Raw genomic sequence first — 22,104 nt, 5'->3', positions numbered from 1 at the left:
AACCAGAAGATTATTATTAGTAATATTAATAATATTATTACTATTAAAGCAACTTTCCCCAAAACCCCAGTGATATCAAGCTGAAGTGAATGCAACAATTCTTTTGTGAAATCTTGTAATTGTTTTTCCTAAAAGGGAAAGGAGAGACGCAAAATTTGTGCCATTCATTGATCTCTACTGCCAACTACTGGAGGAAAGAGTGAATGCTTTTCATAGACTATGCAAATACACATTCCTTTAGCACTGAAAGACAAGAACAAACAAATTACCTTGTTGTTTACAAAATTATTTTTTCCTTGGATCTCAAGTTTCTTCTTCTTTTGCACTTACGCATATCTGAGAACTTACTATAAAAATAGTAAAAACTCAGCATATTTGTCTACAATATATGGACATTTTAACCAAAACCCATGAATCGCATGACTCCCATCTATAAACCTGCCCTTAGGGTGTTTATTTCAGCTTACATCAAACTAAAGTAAAAGGGTCAGTGACCTCAGTGGGTTCTTAAAGCGTGGTTTCCTGACGAGCAGCATTAGCACCACATGGGAGGTTGTTAGAGCTGAAAATTCTTGGATCTCTTCCGAGACATTCTGAATGAGAAACTCTGAGGGTGGGACCCAGTATTCAGTGGTTTAACAAGTCCGCCAGGTGATGCTGATGCATACTCAAGTTGGAGGTCACTGACTTAATAAATAGCAAGAATCTTAGGAATATTGGAAAACTTAAAAATAATGCTTGTGGAATATCAGGTTTTGAATGTATCCTATGATCCCCACTGAGCAGTGTTTTTCTTTCGAATTTGCAGTATGAATGGAATGACAATGAAATGTACTTGTTCCAGTCATCTGTTGCATATGCCATGAGAGTGTATTTTTTAAAAGCCAAAAACCAGACAATTCTTTTTGGGTAAGTTGAGTTGCTGTGCTCTCAAGTTACTCCAACCAGTACTTCTCTTAGTCTTGGGTCTGAGAAGATGTTATGCTTAAACTTTAATTCAAGTGAAATTAAGAGAAAACTCCTAATAACTTATAAACTCCTTTGATATCTTGGAATTTGGGCCCTCTATTTAGGGATGATTGTGGCTTATTTGACTTGTAAACTGCAAGAGCATTGTTTCTATGAAAAGGCCCTCCCCTCTCCTCTCCTCTCCCCTCCCCTCTTTTTCTCCTCCCCTCTCTCCTCCCCTTCCATCTCTTCTTTTCCTCCCGCTCCCCTCTCCCTAATGCTCTCATCCACCCTCTGCACTGAAAGAAAAAGGCAGAAATCTCTGCCTTCGTTGAGCTTATATTCTAATACATATGTTTTATGTGTGTGTTACAGACAGTCAACAAAATATACAAGTGAAATATGGCAGAATTAGATGGTAATAAGTGCTAGGGAGAAAAATACAAGTGGAAAGGGGCTAGAGAGTTCTGGTATATATGTGTATAGAGTTCCACTTTTAGCTAAAATGATCAGAAAAGGCCTAATTAATATTTGAGCAAATGTCTAAAACAGGAGAGAGAGCCAGCAATGCAGACAATGGGGGAAAATGTTTCAGTTGGGGGAAAAAAGCAGGTAGAAGGAATGAATATCCTTCACCTGTTGAAGGAATGAATATCTTTCACTTGTTGAAGGAACAGCAAGGAGGCCAGTGTGGCTGGAGCAGAGTGAGCTAACAGAAGACAAGTGAGATGTGGTCAGGGTGGGACTGCGGGATGGGAAGGGGAGCAGAAAGTTCACATAGACCTCACAAGCCATTCTAATGACTTTGGCTTTTATTCTGAGTGAGGAGGGCCGTAAGCCACAGGATCTGCCTTGGGTTTTATTGGAATCACTCTGGCAGCTGTCAGAGCACAGTCTTGTCACATTGTGTTGTAAAGCCCACTCCTTACCCTCGCCCATGGGTGTATCATTAGTTTTTACTGGGTGGGGCAAGGTTGGAGGATGTAAACACACCACCTCTGTCCATGGTACTGAGCCATTGCAGCCCACCTTGTTTTTTATCACAATCCTGGGTCACCAATGATTCCTCGCTGAGTCTCCTGTTGCTTTCGGCTTGAAATTTTTCTTATCACTGAAAAAAAAAAATGTGTTCTTATATGGTGGCAGAAAAGGTAGTGCCAAGACTTGCTGCCACACCTTACATAGTTGAGTTCATGTGCTTTGGGCAGTGTTAAAGGTTTTTGGACAATTACATCCTTCCGTTGTTTGACCTACCCCATGTCTCTCTACCCTGTGATCCTCCCCCTAATCTCCTTTTCACCAGCAGAAATCTTCATTCTCTTTACTGTGTCCTCTGTGCCACAACAGAAAATGTTCCTTTCGTTTCTCCACAGGGAGGAGGACGTGTGGGTGAGTGATTTGAAACCAAGAATCTCTTTCAACTTCTTTGTCACTTCACCTAAAAATGCATCTGACATCATTCCTAGAACTGACGTTGAAGAGGCCATCAGGTGATATTTTACTTTAAAACAAGCTATATAAGAGGGAGGGGGTTAACAAATGCAACAACAAAAATAACTAACATTTAGTGTGCTCTTACTGTGTGCTAGGCACTGTTGAGTCATTTACATGTTTTACCTCATCTTAAAAACTTGGGTTTTAATTCCAGAAGGATCTCATGGCAAGGGAATTGTCTTGATTTGGGTTCCTCCAGATACAGGCCCTTGGACAAGGATTTGAATCTAAGTAGTTTATTTGGGAGGTGATCACAAGAAACACTGATAGAGAAATATAGACATGAGACAGAGAATGGAAGGAATATCATAAACGACATGTTGTCAAGCAAGTTACCACTGTGAACAACTAGAGCTCCATTCTGCTGGGGAATTCTGGGAGACTGTAGAATATGCACCTTAATTTTAAAAAAAAATCTTTTTTATGCTTTTTTTGGTGAGGAAGATTGGCCCTGAGCTAACATCTTTTGCCAATCTTTCTCTTTTTTTTTCTCCCCAAAGTCCCGGGACATAGTTGTATATCCTAGTTGTACATCCTTCTAGTTCATTTATGTGGGACACCGCCTCAGCATGTCTTCACAAGCAGTGCTAGGTCCGCACCCAGGATCTGAACTGGTGAACCCTGGGCCACTGAAGTGGAGCATGTGAACTTAACCACTACGCCACTGGGCTAGCCCCTAGAATATGTACGTTAATTGTCTCATTAGAGCTGGGGTATTTATTCACCACCTCCTGTCAGTCACTGGTTGAGAACTGCCTTACAGGTGACATTAATTCCCCAGCATTTCTGGCCTGCAGGCAGGACAGAATCTTGTGGCCTGAGAATGCTCTCAGGCAAAGACAGCAGGTACTGGCTGAAGAAAGTCTGGCCAGCAGGCATGGAAAATGGTAAGTGCAGAAGGGACATGGGCAGATATTGCCATCATTTGCTGAAGGGACTTTGGTGTAGGATTCACTTAGCTAACCAAAGGACTTTTGAAACAAGGTAGGCAAGAATAGGATTCCTTAGACACTAGGAGAGGGACTTGCTATTGGCAATGGGTGTTTAGAAGGAACAGTTTGCCCAGTTTGCCTCAGCTCTTTCCCAAAACAACAAGAGTGAGGAATGGATAGATGTAGATGGTTCCCCTTGTCATTAAAAAAGGCCTAAAATATCCACTGCTACGGGGAAGCTCACTAGGTGGCCCTCTTGAGCTGCTGTTCATCTTTGGAAGCAGAAGTAAGATCTGCTGGGCAGAGTGTGCCTAGAAAATCTGGCTTAGTTGGGGTGTACAGCCCAACCATACCCAGAGACTCACTGAATGCCTCCAAATGACTTGTCTCTGTCTGGGGGGAAAAGTGCCAGCTGAGATCATCAGGAAAGAGCCAAGCCTTCCTGCAAGCTGCAGGGGACTTCAAACTTCCTGTTTCCAGAATTACTTGAGACACTTTCAGGCTAAGCTTGCCAGGGGTTACATGGCTAATTCTGCTTTGACCTCTCTCCTTCTCTGGGTGGACTCTGACCTCCTAACCTGCGCTATACCCAAGGGTAGGAAGATGGGATGTCAGACACTTTGGTTTTCAATCCAGAATATTCTTTATTTCACTATTTTTTGTTTTGTTTTAAAAACAATCTTCATCCTTTTTTCCTCTATAAAATTCAGCCATATCCCATCCCAGGGCTGGAGAAATTGGCAAAGGCCCTTTTCCTGTGGTCCTCCCCAGTGCTGCCTCCAAATCTCAACGCCTTTCATTTGGAAAATACAATTGTTGTGACTTGGGTATAGGACCTGATTCATTTATTTGTAGATGAGGTATATCCAATCGTCCTTTCCATCATTTGACATAAAGTCATATTCTAAGAGAAGGGAAATTCTTGCCAAATATGCTAACTTTGCCTTTACAACACAGTAGTCATAAATGAGCAAATGCCAACCACTTGCACATTTCCACACTCGCAACCCAATTTTCCAATGAAGCTGTTGCCAAACCTAATCTAGGATGCAAGATATGAAAGGTGCATCATTATCAAAACTCATATCTTTCATTGGACCTGGTTATGTACTTTGATTTCGTTGCTATTTTAGGTGTACATTCTTAGGATAAGCCTTATCAAATCCTTTCTGGAACAATGATATAAGGAGTAAATTTTATTTTGCCTAAGTGTTTTTCTTTTGGGAATAGGATGTCCCGGAGCCGTATCAATGATGCTTTCCGCCTGGATGACAACACCTTGGAGTTTCTGGGTATTCAGCCGACACTGGGACCCCCTTACCAGCCACCTGTTACTGTATGGCTGATTGCTTTTGGGGTTGTGATGGGCCTGGTAGTGGTTGGTATTGTCGTACTCATCGCCACCGGCATCAGAGGTCGAAGGAAGTAAGTCACCTTTCCTAGACTTCTCTATCCTAAAACAGAAAGGTTTAGTGAAAACTAACCTGAAAATTTGCAGTAAGTGGTAGGTTGTACAAACCAAAAACTTATTTGAACAATTTTGTACCTAAATATCGTGATGAATCCCCTAGAAATTTACCAGATTTCATCAGAACTTCACCTTCCTAGCAAGCCATACCATGCAGTAGATGTCCAGCCTGGGGGTTACTACTATGCCCTGGTAAACTCCATCTTGGCCACAGCATCATTTCCCCGACTGCCAAGAGGCACTGCAAACTCAGCAAGGGTGGGCAGCCTCAGGGGATTATCCTTACTGATGAGTCCTCCTTGGTCTATAAGTGACCCTAAAGACTGGATTGGTGATGGGTTTGAACTGTGAAATAATTCAAAATTGAGTTCTGAGATTTGCTTCGAGCTGCTACTCTTTAATCATCTTCATTCCTCCTCAGATAGCCCTGACTCCCTATCATCTCCTTAGTTCATGGGTCAGGCACTCTTTAATTTGTTCTTGAGTTGAAGATCCAAGTTCACTGAGGATTTAAATCCCTAGAGACCTGATTTATAGTCTTGCTCTGCCACTAGATTTTTCTTTTCTTTTCTTTTGCAGGGAAGATTGGCCCTGAGCTAACATCTGTTGCCAATCTTCTCTTTTTTTTCCTCCTCAAAGCCCCAGTGCACAGTTGTATATCCTAGTTGTAAGTCCTTCTAGTTCTTTTAAGCGAGCCACCACCACAGCATGGCAACTGACAAACAGGTGGTGTAGTTCTGTGACTGGGAAGTGAACCTGGGCCACTGAAGCAGTGACAGTGCTGAACTTTAACCCCTAGGCCATCAGGGCTGGCTCTGCCACTAGATTTTTCTTTTCTGACCCTAAGAAATCATTTACTTTTTTGCACTTATGTAATTAAGGTTAATAATATGTTATAGAACCTAACAAAACCCTATACACACTTCAGGTTGTTTAATCATGTTCTTGATTGAATTTTTACATGCACTAGTCTATTTTGCTCCATTTTCTACACTATAGAAATTTTTAGTCCCCCCAAATAGCTTCATTTAAAAAAATTAGGCATTGAATAGAATACATCCACATGGTTAAAATTTTAAAAATACAAAAGGATACATAGAGTCTCCCCGTCACTCTTTGCCTCCAAGCTCCCTTCCCAAAGCCAACCAGATTGATCAGTTTCTTGGAGACCTGGTGAATCAGAAGTTTCATTTCAGCAAGACCCCAGGTGATTCATATGCACATTACAGTTTGAGAAGCACTGTTCTACATACTAAAAAGTTGCACATGAGATACTATTCCAAAGTTAATTCATTAAATAAATTATTTGAGGGCACCTCTTTCATGCCACACACTATGTTAATAGAAGGCACACAGACAAATAAGACTGGCTACCCTGCTCAGAACTTTCACACATTAAATACATTAATGTTCTCAGCAAATTTACGATGTAAATAGGTAATTATCTTCATTTATATATAAAACTGAGATTCAGAGAGCCCAAGTAACTTTCTCAAGTTTACACAGCTGGTCAGTAACAGATTGGGATATCCACCCAGTTTCCAAAGCTGGTTGTTGTACTACAAAGCTGTCCTACCCTGATCTTTATTCTTTGGAAGTTGATAATTTATTAGGAAACTCTTTAAAATGAAGCAACTAGCTAAACAACCACTGAGTTGCTAAAAACAATAATAATGGTTAATATTTATTGAGGATTATATGCCAGGTACTGTGAGTGCTCTGCCAGCATTATTTCATTGCCTTCACATTGCCATCATTTTCTGAATAGGCAAACTGAGGCACAGAGGGCCCCTCTCTCTGACTCCAGAGCTCACACCCTAACCAGTCTCCTCCTCTCTGCCAGCCAAGGCGCCAACTAATCACAAGGCTAAAGAAGTGAATCCAATGCCCTCCAGGTGTTTATAGTCCATTAAGAGGGCACGGATATGCAAATGATACTCCAGTAATTAGATGCTGAAATGTAGAGGATGCCCGGGCCCAGTGGAGTCCAAGGGAGGTAGTGTCATTCTGACATCACTATATTAAGGTGACTTCACTTTTTAACAGGAAAAATCAAGCAAGAAGTGAAGAAAATCCTTACGCCTCTGTGGATTTGAGTAAAGGAGAAAATAATCCAGGATTCCAAAATGGCGATGATGTTCAGACTTCGTTTTAGACAAATCTGTTTTATTTCCTCTTGAGGTGATTTTGTCGTATGAAAATGTTAATTTCATGATACAGAAAATATGATATTATAAAGATGTCACTAAATATCAAAACTATGGCTCTGCTCAGGAAAAGTTGTCAAAGAAGACACGCCTGAGGAGAGGGCATCTTCACTTGCATTGCTTTTAATATTTATTTCTGCCTCAGAATTTGACTTCTCTTCTGTTTCCTAAAAGAGATTTTTTTCTATTCGAGAATAATAGGGAAAGTGTGTCTTTGGCCTCACAGGCTCTTCAGGGGTGACGGAAATGGAAATGTCTGTTGCATTGCTGGAGTTAAAAAAAAAAAAAGGTTGTATGGTGGGAAAAAGTGTTGGGGCCTTGTATGGAATCTGGACAGATCGCTTTTAGGGACAGTGCCCGTGAACTGATGGAGCTGCAGGGATTAAGAATGGCACACACTGTTCACTTCTATTTAATTCAAATGTGTAGGATGATACACTCTCTTCATGTAAACTTAACCTAAGTACTATAGCGATTTGCCCACAGTGATGATTGAACTGGACCATCCCTTCTTCAGGGTGACAGGTCTAAAGAAGAGAGAAGAATCCGGAGAACAGTTAGAGGACATTGACTTCTGGCTTCCAAGCTGCTTAATCATTGTTTCCCTGACAACATAAAATTAGCCCCAGGGCCCTCCATGCCTCCGCCAGGGCACACCTGATAGAAACTCACTTACATTGTCCTCTAACTGGGGAGTGAATGGAAATCCCAACTGAAAGTCACCCTCTGAAGTAGGCACCCAATCTCTTAAATCTTTTGTATTTATTCACAATGTTTGAGTAGTACTGAGCACAAAGCAGATACTCAATAAATATTCACTAGATTTACACACTCCTGTGGTCTCATGTGTGCTTATGTGCTGGGGCTTCTGTGGTTTCTGTCTACTTTTCACTTCCAGGAACAAAGTTGCTGTCTGACTTCCCGGGGACACGACCTCCCAAATGTCTTCAAATGTATCCTAATTTCTTAAATTCCTTTATTGTACAAAGCAGTTGTAAAATCAATCCAAAAAGAGTTGTGTTAAGATTGTATACACCATCAGCTTAGAAACCAAACCTGATACTGCTTTTACATATCTCAGAGCCCCCAGCCCAGTTCTGACTATAGCATCCGTTACATACCTGAAGACTGATTTAAAATAGATTAAAATATTGAAATTCTACCCATCAACTTACTCTGTGTGCTGACCGGCATAATGTTAGAGCAACTTTGTGCTTAATAAATTCTATAGAGATAATAGTAATGGTGGATCAGTTAGCCAAGTCAGGGGAAGATGACCTTTTTCTTCACTTCCAAGAGAGTACAGGCAGGCCTCTGGTTAAAAACGACAATAAATGCCAGAAATCACCACTAAACACAGTTTAACAGCATTTTAAAAATTATTATGCATGTTTTAAAATAGTATGAAGACCGTTCCTTTACTTGGCTTCTCCTGGCTTCACTGAACTTATTTTCTGATAAACCTCTACTGGTACCTTAATATCTTGCTTGAACTTGATTTTTGAAGCCAGGTTTCTAAGCAAGGCTTTGGCTTCTTTTCATAGAGAGACAATTCTATATTGTTTGAATTTTCGCAACAACCATGTATTACTTTAGTTACAAAGAGGATTATTTTTAGGAGATCAAGTATATAAAAATAAGGAGAAGAAAGGAAAACAATCTTCAAGGGGGGCGGGGTCCAGGAACACCTAGTTCGAGCTGAGAAATCTTTCTCTGGGGCGTTAACTGTCTGAGGTACATGTCCCTGGTGGACAGGATCAGAGAGAGCAGCAAAGGCTGGCACCGCCACCTGACTGTGGGCCCATCGAGGGGGAGGGCTGTGTCACTTGTTCCTTCTCTTCCTTTGGGTAGGAAAGAACCTGGCACACAAGACACCCTAAAGAAATGCTTGCTGAATATATAAATACCCTAATGGTTATTTTGAAAGTTCCATTTCATTATAAATTGAGATTTGTGTACCTGTGTAAAAAATAGAAGGCTAGTATCATAAGTCAATTCTGCTGAATTTAAAGAAATCATTATTTAAATGTCAAGAAGCAAATAACCAAGAGGGATCTTTCGAAATAGCTGGGGGATGAGGGAGTGAGTGAGATGAGGGAGGGCGTGAATGTCTCTGAAGGGAAATTACTAACTTATATCTAGAAAATAGTAGCGGGGCTTACGTAGGGCGTCTTTTCATTTTAACAGTGCCCTCCACATCACCCTTCTCTTTCTCTTCATGACGTTATAGAAATGACAATGAAGTACTCCAAAACAGAGTAAAACCTACGGGTTCCGCAGCCGGCGTGAAGGAAGGCATTCCCAGGAACGGTTTTAAAGCTAAAGTACCTTTGAGTAATAGCCATGAGAAGCTAAAATAGTACTTTTGTACTTTCGTGTCAAAATAGAAGACTGAAATAGAAACTGCAGTTATCAAACTAGCCAGAAGCCCCAGAGCCCTAAACTCAAGGATTGAAAATGATTAGAAAGCAACGATCTAATCAATTCTAGATATAAGTTCATGGTTGCACTTGTGTTGAGATTGGTAACAGTTAAGGTTAAGGAAAAAGACATCAAGTTATACCTTAGCATCTTTTGAAATATGCTCTGCGTGAAACAAGGTTGCTACATTATTGAATAATATAATTTAACTTTAGTTTTTTATTTGTGTACATGGTGACGTAAAAAGTCATTGTTCTAATCCAGATGTCAGAGGAGAATTGTGTCATTTGGATTGGATTATGGACCACCTAATGATGCTCACCACATGATGAGGTCCCCTAGGGCAGTTTGGCCTGACTACACGGGGACATGTGACAACTTGTTAAAAATTCAGATTCTCAGGCTGCACTCAGACCTGCTCTACCAGAATCTCTGGGGTAGTTCCAGGAATCGTGTTTTAATAAACTCTCCATTTGATTCTCATGCATGCTAAAGATTCAGAACATTGAAACATCACGGCAAGTGTCCACCTTTCTGTACTCGATAATAGTATATTTAATTATCATGAGAGTGACAATTAAAGAAAAGAACAAATATCCAACAAATAATTTTTCAATTCTGCTCAATCTTTGCACACGGTACACACCCTCTTTCTATTGCAATCAGAAAATGTGCTTCTGCTACAGGCTGGGGAGTGTAATATTAAGAGCAGCATAAACAAAATTACTAATTAGACCTAAATTTCACGGAAATCTTTTGTTTCCTACCTTGTTCATTTCTAGATAAGATAATAGACAAACAGCACACAGAATACCATTAAGAAGAACTAGCTAAATTACATTGTCTGTGCCTTGCTACTTTCCTTAAAAAGAATGAAAATGTTGGCCAACATGTACATTCATTCTCATCAGAGCTCCTAATTTCTTCTTCAAGGCTTGTCTTTTTCCCGAAGTGGTTCCATAGAAGATAGGAGTTGCTGAAATGTGGGACGCTTTTCTGGAAGCTAAATAAAAGAGAAACCCAATGGTTTAGTCTATGAAGGTTATGATTAAAAACATAAAATATAAAATGTTTTATACCTCAGTCCTAAAGCTAGTGACGTTTAAAATGTGGAAACTCTACAGACATTTCTACTAAAGAGAAAACTAGAGGCCTAAGAATTGGAAAAGAAAACATAGAAGTATTTTTTTTGCATAAGATATGACAGCAAACCTGGAAAAACCAAGAGAATCAATGATAGAACCAACCCAAGTATTAAGGAATTCGCCAGGAGACCAGTATATAAAATTAATATACAAAATCAATAGCCTTCATATGTACGTACAACCACTAATTTGAAGATATAATGGAAGAGAAAACCCCATTTACAATAGCAACAACACCAAAATAAAATACTAACAAAAATGCACCCCGTAAATGAGGAAAACTTTAAAACTCTGCTGAAAAATACAAATGTAGACTTGAAAAACATAGAAAAGCAAACGGTGCTTGTTCTGGAATAGGACAAATCAGTATCATAAAGATGTCAATTTCCCTAGGTTAGAATATAAACTAAATACAATCTCTAGTTCATAGATTTTTTTAAATATTCAAAAATAGCTGAGAAAACTATAAGGAAAGATGAGCAATGAGGGAGTGCTAGCCTACCTAGTGTTGAAACATGTTCTAAAATCTTTATAATTAAAACAATGCAGTGCTAGCACATGAATTGAGAACAGAGAACAGAGAAAGTCCCAAAATAAACCCAAATATGTATGGAAATTTCGTATAATGTTAGGGGGTATTTTGACACCATTAGATGCTATCTTATCCCTGAGGATAACATGGTCTTTAAAAAAATGGTGCTGCAACAACTGGGTAGGCATTTAGAAAACAAGATCTTTGAGTCTATCCTTTATACCATACACCAAAACAAACACCAACTAGATCAGAGACTTAAATGAAAAAGAATGAAACCAGAAAAGTACTAGAGGAAAATCTGACTGAATGCCATTATAATCTGGTGTGGGAAAGCCTATCTCTCACTCAGTTTTCAGAAGCAATAAAAGTAAACATTGATATAGTCAACTATACACTTTTTAAAAACTTTTGCACGGCAAAAACCACCATAAATTAAATCAAAAGATAAATGACAGACTGGGAGAAAATAATTACAACTTGTGTCACAGATAAAGTATTAATCTCTTTAATTTATAAGGGGATCTTTAAAATCGAGATGGGAGAAACAAAAACCTGATAGAAAAAGGGAAAAGACATGACATATAACTGTCAGAAAGATATACAAATGCCCTTAAAAATACACCTCACTCATAATGGAAGATGTACCTATGCAAGGTGCACTACAATGCCATTTCTCATCTGTCAGACTGGCAGGAATTCAGAAGCTTGACAATGGTTTGTGTTGGTGAGACTGTGGGATACTAGGCACATTGTTAGAGGGCCAACACCTGTGGAGAGGAATGTGCTACTTTTTTTAAAGACAGAAATGGAAACAAAAACACATATACGTACATGCGCCTTTTTATGCAAAGAAATATGGGAAAGGTAAATTGGCATCTAATGAAAATTGTGAATGTTCTTCCAAAAGTTGCAAAATAAAATATAAAGGGGAGACCAAAATGTACAGAATGCTCACTATATGCAGACCCTTCAACTGGGGATTGTCTCTATGCAAACCCCTCTCAAAGGATTCTGCCACAATTCACCCACTTTCCCGGACCAGCTGTGAAGAAGGAAGAAGGCAGTTGCTTCCTGTTCCGGGCACCCTGTCCATCTGACGGTGCAGTCATATCCCCAGGAGCTAGAGTGGGGAGGGCCAGGGAAGTTCCTGGCTTCAACTCAAAAACCCCTTGTCTGCTCCTCTTCTCCATCTGACAGGTGAGAGCAGTAAGTCAGCCTGATTGTGGGCAGTGATAGGTCTCTAACTCCCCTCTGACCCAGTCTGACCCTCTAGCTCTGCCTGGGGCTCTCAGCACCTCAGACATTACACTTGGGGTAAAAAGGGTGGGGCAGCCTTAAATAGTATTCAAAGCGCCGTAGGATGGGAAACCACGAAGCGTCCATACTCCAAGAGATAATTTAAGGCTAAACAATAAAATATTATTATGTGATGCAGTCAGCAACCCTTCCAAAGTGGGACTCTAGGCTCCAACACAAGAGATTAGCAACTCTTTAAGTCGTGTGCAGCAATTTATTCTGAGCACCATGCATAGCGCCTGGTGCATAGGTACTCTGTAAATATAACAACAGCAAACACTTAGAGTACTTACTGTGTACCAGGCACTGTTCTAAGGACTTTATAATACTAACTCATTCAATTCATACAATAATCCTATAGGTTAAGTACTATTTCATAGTGAAGCACAGAGAAGTTAGGAGGCTTGTACAAGGTCACACGGCTAGCATTCAATCCAGACATTCTGGTTCCAGAGTCTACATGCTTAACCACGACACCAATCTGCCTTTTACCAGTGAATGAATGAATGCATCAAAGCATGAATGCAGCATTAGGCCCCTTTGTCAATGAGGCGGTACCATATAATGGCTATGAGCTATGGGCTCTTAGATCAACGTTCTTAAAAGTCCTCTATTGTCATGTCACCCTCAAAAGCCTTCAGTGGCTCCCCATTGCCTATAGAAAGCAAAACTCGCCCTCCTCTCCCTGTCATTCACTCTACAGAATCTGGACCAGATCTACTCTTCCAAATGAATTTCCAGCCCTTCCAACGATAGCTATAGCCAAGCATCACGCGCATTCTTGCCTCTGCAACTTTGCCTGTGCTGCTCTCACCTGGACACCCTTTGACAATGTCTCCTCTCACACACCTCTGGACATTCTGCGTGGATTTCCTGACCTGGTCGGATAGTGATGCATTCAGCAGGCTGGTCTCCCTCTCCTTTGAACTCTTCTTGTACTCGCCGATGTTTCCATTCGGTATGTATAATTATAAACTGCTTGGTGTTCTCAGTCCCACAGTGTGCGTGTGTGTGTGTGTGTGTAAAGACTGAGTTTGGCGAGGGCAGAGATGGAGCCTCATACTTCCTTAACATCCCCCTTAGTTCTACAAGCATAGTAGATGCTTTGCAAATTAATCTCTGCAATTTCAGCTCCATGTCTACCCCCAAAGATACTCTTACTCTCTACCTGCATGGGATGCTTTTATTCAGCATTTGGGAGGCATGGGAAGAGAGGATGGAATGGTGTCCATTACATGTTCTCTACACATGGTTGTATGTTCTCTGTTACACATATTCTATTTGAGGAGAGACCCCATAGTGTGTGGATAAGAACCGGCACTCTGATACTAGCTAGCCTGCTTCTTAGCTGTGTGACCTTGGGCAAATCACTCAACCTCTTTGAGTCTCTGTCTCCTCCTCTGCTAGTTTTAGCCATAATAGTACCTACGTCATAGAGTGTTTCCTCATGGATAAGTGAGTTAATATTTATCAAGTTCTCAGAACAGTGCCAGACATAAGCTGTTTGTTAAATTTTTGGCATCTACGTTGCTTGTTTTGGATTACAGACACTTGAGGGCGGGGTCCCAGGCCCATTTCCACCTGCTCTGTAGCAGGTGCCTTCCCTCAAAAATGCTTTGCCCAGCGGTGACACAGCAACCAGCCTGGATGTGACTGGCACCCCTTCCAGCTCCCCCTGGTGGTGCACTTGCCTCGTGCCAGCAGCTGTACATGATCTGGTAGATGGTGTCTGATGCCAGTTGGGGCCGATAGAGCCTGTGGCCCTGGGAGACCTTCACAACCACCTGGGAGTTGTCATACAAGTCGTAGGGCTGCTTCCCCAGGCTGAATACTTCCCACATCAGGATCCCTGCACCGCACCAAGGGGTGGCCGGCAGACAAAGAGGAAAGAGAGCCAACATCAGAAGGGACAGAGTTTGTCAAGTGAGCTTCACGCGCCAGGTCAGGAAGGCTATGGGTCAGAGTGAGGGATCCTTGGGAAATGAGTCCTAGCAAAACGGGCACGGTATGGAAGGTGAGCCTGTACCATCATTTCTGGAGCCCAGGGCCTCTTCCCGATGTTCCCTGAGACCTGGATGCTTGTTCTTGCTGGTAAACAACCAGCAAGGGCAGCTGCAGAGGGAGCTACCTGGGACCAAGATTCTTGGACTGCTTCCCAGAGGCAGTTGGGGCTTCAGCCCACAGTGATGACCACCCAGCTCCCACCCTTAGGAGTGGTTGACTGAAGTCTTTGCCCTTTCTCTCACCCTGCTTGGGCAGTTGTGTGCAACGATTTCACTGCACAATCAAATCACCTCTCAGTGGAAATGTAAAGACAAAATCATTGACAACATTCCTCCTCTTCCTATTGCCACAATAGTTCATAATATGCTGTGGGTCTTTTGAGAATCTGATAAAAGCCATTGGCTCTCCCTCGGGAAAGTGAACACACAGTACTTCTGAGTTCCCTGTCTGGAGATTCACAGTGCCCCAACAAGGGCATCACAGACTCCAGGTTAGGAAACCGAGGTCCGGTCATGGTGGTTAAGAGAGTGGCATTTGGGGTCAGTCAGATGTGGCCTTTGAAGCCCAGTCCTGCCACAGATAGGCGGGGCAAGTTTCTTAACCCTTCTCAGCTCAGGTTCCCCATCTGTAATATGTGGATATTTGCACATCATAGAGTTGCCGTGAGGATTAAATAGGATACAACATGCAGAGCACTTACAAGAGCACCGGGACATTTTAACTGCTCCCTAAATGGTGGCCATTTGCTGTTCTACTGGCCGAGCCGGAGAATTTCAACAGTCAGCCAGTTTGAAAAGCTTGGAAAACCAGAAATACGTAAGAAGGAAGAAAATTGTTCTAGAATCATTACTGAATTACTACCTTCAACTCTTCTTTGACTTTAAGGGCTACAGATTTTACGTAAAATATTTACAATAAGGCAATATTACAAGCTGTTATGGCTGTATTTTTTTTAAACTTTCTAAAACAATCATCCAAAAGCATGTTGCCCCCTTCACAATTCTCTCTTTGCAAGGCTATCCACTTATCTCAAAAATAGTATCATTGCTTCAAATATCTGTGGGACTCCTCCCTGAGAATTGCTTTCAGAGGCCCTGGTTCATTTTGAATAACCTCATCGGGGACAAATTTTTAAGAATAGATTTAACTTTTGGAAACAGCCAGAAAATTTCTTTCATATCTTTCATAAGGCATATCCATTGATACAAGGAGACTTAAACTAATTTTGGCAAGTTAATCAGCACAAAATGACATAGATATTCACCAAAATGCTATCTTTGTGTTTTTTCCTTTTTCCATGTACATTGGATTATTTTTTTAATGAACAATACCACTTTTACAAAAGGAATAATTATTTTTAAAAATTGTGTCACATAGAAAAATGAATGGCTACCTAAATTTTCCCTTTTTTCAGACAGTCTTTTGGATGTCACATAGAAAATCTAATTATGCTTATGGACTAAGACAGGCCAGAAACAGGTCTCAGTTGCATTTAATATATTCTGTAACTTTCTAATAATTGGGATTATTTATCCTAAATCCATCTGACAGTGGTTGTAAACAGGACTGACATTCCTCACCATGTAGAAAAATATCAGAAAATCTATAAAATCGCAATTTAAGAATTGTTTCTGTTTTCTAATTACTTTTATTAAATTTCAAAATAGATCTTTTAATAAAATAGAGGTCAGCAAAGTTTTTCTGTAAAAGGCCAGAGAGTAAGGATCTTAGGCTTTGCCGGTCACGCAGTATCAGTGGCAAATACCCTACTCTGCTGTTGCAGCGCAAAATCAGCCAGAGACAATACAGAAATGGATGGGCGTGGCCGTACTCCAGTAAAACTTTATTTACAGAAACAGGCCACTGGATTGGGTCCTGGGCTGTGGTTTGCTGACCACTGATCTAAACGATGAATTTTAACGAGGACACTAGTTGGAATTGGTATGGTCCAAAGAAAGCACTGAGTCACGTTTGGTGTTCACACCAGGCATGCCGAAAGAACCCATCAAGTCAGGAGGGAATGGTTGTCACAGCTGCCTTCTCACAGAAACTCGATGACTTCATTTTAAGCCCTTCAATGTTTCGGACTTCGCGCAAACTCGGTTTTAATTTTTAATGACTACTTTTTAAAAACTGTTTGAAATCTTCAGTGGAAGAGCTTTTATCCCCTATGATTTGATGAGAAGGTGCTAGCAGGATGCAGATTATACAATATGTGGCAGACATCTAACACCGACCCAAGAAAAGGTCATCACCATCTTCAATCTCTTGCTTGTCTCAGGCCACACAGGTAATTTCGTAACTGCTCAGAGCTTTTGCTAAAAATGGATGTTGCTGCTCTTGTGGTTTCCTGTTGTGGAAACCAGCTTATGCAATGGGGCTGGGGCCTGTGCGGCCACATTCTTACCAAATGCCCATACGTCTGACTTGCTGCTGTATTTGAAGTAGTGAAACACCTCTGGGGCTGACCACTTGACTGGAAACTTTGTTCCTACTGAACTGACATACTGGTCATCAAGAACATACCTGCAGGGAAGAATCAACATAGATCTTAAGCCACTTGGCTGTGCAAAATGGGAAGACCTCTGCTGGCCACCATTGTCTCCATGGCGGTACAGGCTGCTGAAGGACATAGAGCCATCCAGCCTCAGCCAAACGCCCCGGTTTTCTGGATCTTTTGCTTCCTTTCAATGTGCAAGCTTCACTAGAGGCTGATTACGACTTGTAATCTTTAAAAAATGATATCTAGGGGCCAGCCCCATGGCCAAGTGATTAAGTTCTCGCACTCCACTTTGGTGGTCCAGGGTTTCGCCGGTTTGGATCCTGGGCACAGTGCAGACATGACACCGCTCATCAGGCCATGCTGAGGCAGCATCCCACATGCTACAACTAGAAGGACCCACAACTAAAAATATACAACTATGTACCGGGGGGCTTTGGGGAGAAAAAGGAAAAATAAAATCTTTAAAAAAAAATCTAATTTTGAAAATACCAAAATCTGAAGGCAAAATGTTTAGTAAATATCAAAAACCACCAAAATGTAAAACTAAAAGCACTCAGAATCCCACCCCCAAAATAACCTGTAATTCTACCATTCAAGACACATTTTTGCTTGTATTTTCCAATCTTTTTTTTCTATATATAATTCGAACAAAATTGGGTTTCTGTTGCATTGCAGTTTGCTTTTATTTTTCTTCTAATGGCATATCAAGAACATTTTCCCCATATGGTCACATTTCTTCTGCAGCATCATGTTTATTAGCTGAATAGTATTCCCTCTGATGGATTAACATAACCTGCTTAACCATGTAAGTTGCTTCTAATCTTCTGTTATAAACAATGATGAAAAACAATATCCTATGGAGATATCAAGACCATAATATATTCAAAGATGTGCCCTATACTTTTGTCTGTAATAATGATAAAAATGGAAGCAACCTCAATGGCTATATGTTGAGGAGCAATTAAATATAAAATGGCAAATTAATGCAATAGAATAGTGTGCAGCCATGAAAAATGAGATAGTTCTATATTTATCAAAATAAAAAGATGCCCATGGTATATGGCTATGTGCAAAAGCAGGTATATATAATGTGATTCCATTTTTGTGGGAACAAACGGTAAGTGTACATATTTGTGTATATGATTGGGTATACATAGGAATAAGGTGTAAAAGGACATCCACCAAATGTGTTAGCAGTAGTTGGTCCCAGTGCTGAAAACGAAGTGAAGGGGTCAGGGGCAGATTCTACTTTTTACTTTATACACTATTGCTGTATTTCCTATAATAAGCATGTATTATTAATATAATTAACAGAGGGGAACCTTGTATATTTGCCCACAAAAAAGAACAACAAAATAACAACTCAACTCAAAAAAATAGGAAAATGAAAATTATGGAAACTGAAATTTTGGATACACTTTGTAGGAAACTTTACACACCAAAATGTGTTAGAGATATTTACTGTAATTAAAAATATCAGAAAAAGCTGATTTGGCAAATCATTCTTTGAAATATTAACAATCATAATAAATAAATAACACATTCATAGGATTATAGACAGCACCTTCCATACTTCCCTCCCCAGGCCCCCCTCAGCTTCTCAGACACCCGGAAACTACCCTGGCACCCCTGACTGGGTTCTGCTCATGGCTTAAAGCTCCCTTCAAACCATCAGGACCAAGTTAAGTCACAGGCATCTGAACGGTGGGACCATAGATCTTCATGACCAACAGGGCCTGGTGCATGGCCTCCAGGATGCCTTATTCAGAGCAAGACCTTGTGTCTCCCTTTTCCTAAGCTACAAAGAACTTGATGGTCTATTCCCTGGATGCTAGCATACCAGCCAACGTTCCTGCTTTGAGAACAAGGTGGGGATCAGTTCCCTTGTCCTGGGAGCTTCCCCTGCCCTAAGGAGCCATGAATAGCTTTTACTCTTGCGCTCCCGAGAGCTAGACATTTGGAGTGTCAGTGTAGGAGACTCAGTGTATGATGGTTGGAGTGATGGCAGGTAGCACACACCTAAAGGGATATCTTGCCAATATTGAGGGGTCCCAGAAGAGGAGCATTTCCTAATACTGAATTTTGGGGAAGACTTAAAAAAATAGATCCCCCTATAGTGTTTTAGAGCCATGTTTGCTAAATATAGAGCTGGCCTTAGCCAACACTTCAGGTCTCTTTGAAACTGCATTATTCTTTCTCAGAATTATGTGAGCTTATGTTGAATCAGCACAACTTTATAGGTGTATTTTGTCTCAACATTAGGGACATCTACTTGCCTTCTGGACTAAAATGTGAGCATATGAGGGCAGGGACTATCTGACATATCAGTATCTCCCACAGGCCCAGGTATCTAGTAGGCACCCAATAAATCTTTGTTGAATGGAAAGGCCAACATGTATGTCTTCATTTCCCATGTAAAATCATGAAAATTGACTCTGAGGCTTAAATAGCATGAGGATTCAGAATCAAGGAAACAGAATACTCTTTTAAACTGCTGTAAGAATCAAAATAATTTCTCCAAATCATGAAGTGGTGATAGAATGCTCACCAAGAGAATTTCCGAGTCTACTTCCATGTCTTACTTGGTGATACATAAAATGTAATGACACGACAACAAAATCTTTCCTAGTGGTAATGCTATGCCTATTTGAACATATATTGAGAAAAAAGCAGAAAGGGCTAAAGGAGCCTTGATTGAATTAAAAATATATGTAGCCAAATAATCTGGCTGTAGCATGTTATATTTAAATATTTAGGATCTCTCATGGAATTTATTCCTAAGTTTAGAAAATATTTATTAGAGTGTTAGAAGAACTAAAAGGGACTTTGGATGATTTCTGAAGAACAAGTCCATCTTACAGGTGAAGAAATGAGGTGAAACATGTTTCACAGGTAGTCAGAGGTAGTATGGGGGAGGGGATCCAGGTTTCCAAGGCCCTAATTCAGAGCAGATTCTACGCCCCCACAAAGTCTTCAATTATGATGGCATTTAGATGTGAATGGAAATCTCTCTTTCATAGGTTGCCCCTTTGGAGCCGGCTTACCTCGTCATTCCAAAGTCAGATACTTTCACAGAGAGATCACTGTCCACCAAGCAGTTCCGAGCCGCCTTTGGAGGAAAAACAAAATTACCAAGTAGTAAAAGTGACCAAGAATCCGATGTCAGAATCCAGCATTTTCCTTCTCTTTGGCAGAGTTCTCAGCAAAATCTAAGATTGCCTATCAAAAACCCAAATGTTGAGAAGCTGTCTTTTTTCCTTTGCAGTTTTCAATTTTTTGAAATGAAAATGTGCTTCCCTAAGTGTTTTCACCCAAGCATCCATCCTTGTCAAACAACATGAAAGGTATTTCACATTAAACACAGAACCTCAGCCCATCAACGAGAAGGGAAAAATTATTTCTAGGGGTTTCCTCTCCACCACTAGGATACCGTGCATTAAGAAGGGCTTTGAAGGCATGATGCTGCACTGAGACTCAGAGAATGCACTGGCCTGGTGTGCATGGCATGTTTGCTATTCAGGACAAGGAAATCTCTAAAGATAAGCACCAGTACATAGCAAGCTGAACAATCCCCACTCCCACCCTGACCCAAAGACACCAATTTTATTTCCTTTTTTTTTTCTTTTGTTTTTTCAGTTATCGTATTAAGTGACTGCTTTAGCACTAAGCCCTTCCCGGAGTAAAGGTCAACTTGGGTTTAAAGGTTCCGAGAAACACTAAACTGACCAAAGCCTTTCCTTTCCATCTGTTTTCCTTCATAGCACAATGCAACTACATAGATCTTGATGGCTTCTTTGACTCTTTCTGTACTTTAAATATTTTATTTTGAAATTGTGGTTTTCATTACAAAACTGTCATGTATTTAAGCAAGTCATAAGTAGGCAAAGTAAAAGTGAAGATGCCCTCCTTGCCATCCCTCCTGATGGCCCACTGCTGGAAGCGGGAACTGTGGATTGCTTTCTTTCCTTTCTTTGAGCTTCCAATGGCTTTGCTTACCAAGTCCCGATGTATGAACTGGTGCCTCTCCAAGAAGGCCATGCCTTCACAAACGTCATAGCACATTTCCAAGAGCTGGGAGGGTTCAAGTCCTTTACCATGACTCTTCAGGTAATTAAGCAAGCAGCCATTGGTTATATATTCAGTCACTATGTATATAGGGTATTTCTTTGAACACACTCCGTAGAATTTCACCAGCTTGGGATGGCTGAGTTTCCTAGAAACAACAGATTTTCAAAGTTCAGTACTGAATTTCCACACTCCATTTTCCAGATGTCCTGAGGAAGAATCATTCTCAGATTTTTGTTCATTTTAATTTCCCCCTTCTACTTGATCAGAGAAAGAGAGAGGAAAGTTTAGGATTTTATTTTGTGAGCGTTAGCCTTTGGAGGCAAACAGTGCTGCCTCACATTGGACATTGACAACCCCAGCAGCAGTTTAGCAGTTGCGGGGGCTGTGTTCAACTTACCTGCAGAGAATCAGGGAAGCAATGGTCTGTTGCCTCAGAAATCCTGTTTCGTCTCGTGGCACTTGAGAACTTCCATGACTGATTTGGAGGAAGCTATAGCGTAAGAGCAATCACTTCCATTTTAAAGCATCTAATTTTCATATCTAAGTATTTTATTCTAAAAAATTTGTTTCAGGGGCCAGCCTGGTGGTGCCGTGGTTAAGTTTGCACATTCTGCTTCAGCAGCCCGGGGTTCGCCGGTTTGGATCCTGGGTGTGGACCTACACACCGCTTGTCAAGCCACGCTGTGGTAGGTGTCCCACATATAAAGTAGAAGAAGATGGGCATGGATGTTAGCTCAGGGCCAGTCTTCCTCAGCAAAAAAGAGAAGGATTGCTGGCAGATATTAGCTCAGGGTTAATCTTCCTCAAAAATTAATTAATTAATTTAAAAAATAAAAATAATTGTTTGAGAATATGAAGGGCATAGGAAAAATGGAAATAGTTGCCATGTTAGGGAAGTGAGATTAGGCGTTATTTTTCTTTCTTTTAAAAAAATTCATTTTATATTATTGTTACATTATTCTTTCAATAATAAATTTAGAAAATAGTAACCACATGTCACAGCACTTCTGGTAGGTCATGATGGATGGACACTCAGCTATCATGATGTTCACCAACTTGTCCTTATGTGATTGATCTATTCTC

At 40.7% G+C, this 22,104-nt stretch overlaps 2 protein-coding genes across 4 annotated transcripts in view; one reads left to right on the top strand and one right to left on the bottom strand.

The window, feature by feature from the left end:
* ACE2 (angiotensin converting enzyme 2) overlaps positions 1–7,880 on the top strand; it is a 45,575-nt gene extending 37,695 nt beyond the window's left edge. For both annotated transcript variants that reach the window (XM_008544773.2, XM_070603753.1), the window contains 4 exons: positions 809–909; positions 2,322–2,438; positions 4,605–4,799; positions 6,889–7,880. In XM_008544773.2, the coding sequence (XP_008542995.1) occupies positions 809–909; positions 2,322–2,438; positions 4,605–4,799; positions 6,889–6,997 (522 nt within the window). In that variant the 3' untranslated portion in view covers positions 6,998–7,880. The remainder of the gene's footprint in view (positions 1–808; positions 910–2,321; positions 2,439–4,604; positions 4,800–6,888) is intronic.
* Positions 7,881–10,001: 2,121 nt separating this feature from the next.
* The window catches only part of BMX (BMX non-receptor tyrosine kinase), a 50,997-nt gene continuing 38,894 nt past the window's right edge, over positions 10,002–22,104 (bottom strand). For both annotated transcript variants that reach the window (XM_070603754.1, XM_070603755.1), the window contains exons 15-19: positions 20,950–21,166; positions 19,998–20,062; positions 16,858–16,976; positions 14,138–14,295; positions 10,002–10,473 (exon numbers count right to left, since the gene is read on the bottom strand). In XM_070603754.1, coding sequence (XP_070459855.1) covers positions 10,399–10,473; positions 14,138–14,295; positions 16,858–16,976; positions 19,998–20,062; positions 20,950–21,166 — 634 coding nt within the window. In that variant the 3' untranslated portion in view covers positions 10,002–10,398. The remainder of the gene's footprint in view (positions 10,474–14,137; positions 14,296–16,857; positions 16,977–19,997; positions 20,063–20,949; positions 21,167–22,104) is intronic.

The sequence above is a fragment of the Equus przewalskii genome, chromosome X (assembly GCF_037783145.1).
Source record: "Equus przewalskii isolate Varuska chromosome X, EquPr2, whole genome shotgun sequence".
NCBI lineage: Eukaryota > Metazoa > Chordata > Mammalia > Perissodactyla > Equidae > Equus > Equus przewalskii.
Note: the sequence above shows the minus strand (reverse complement) of the source record. Positions and strands in the feature narration are given on the sequence as shown.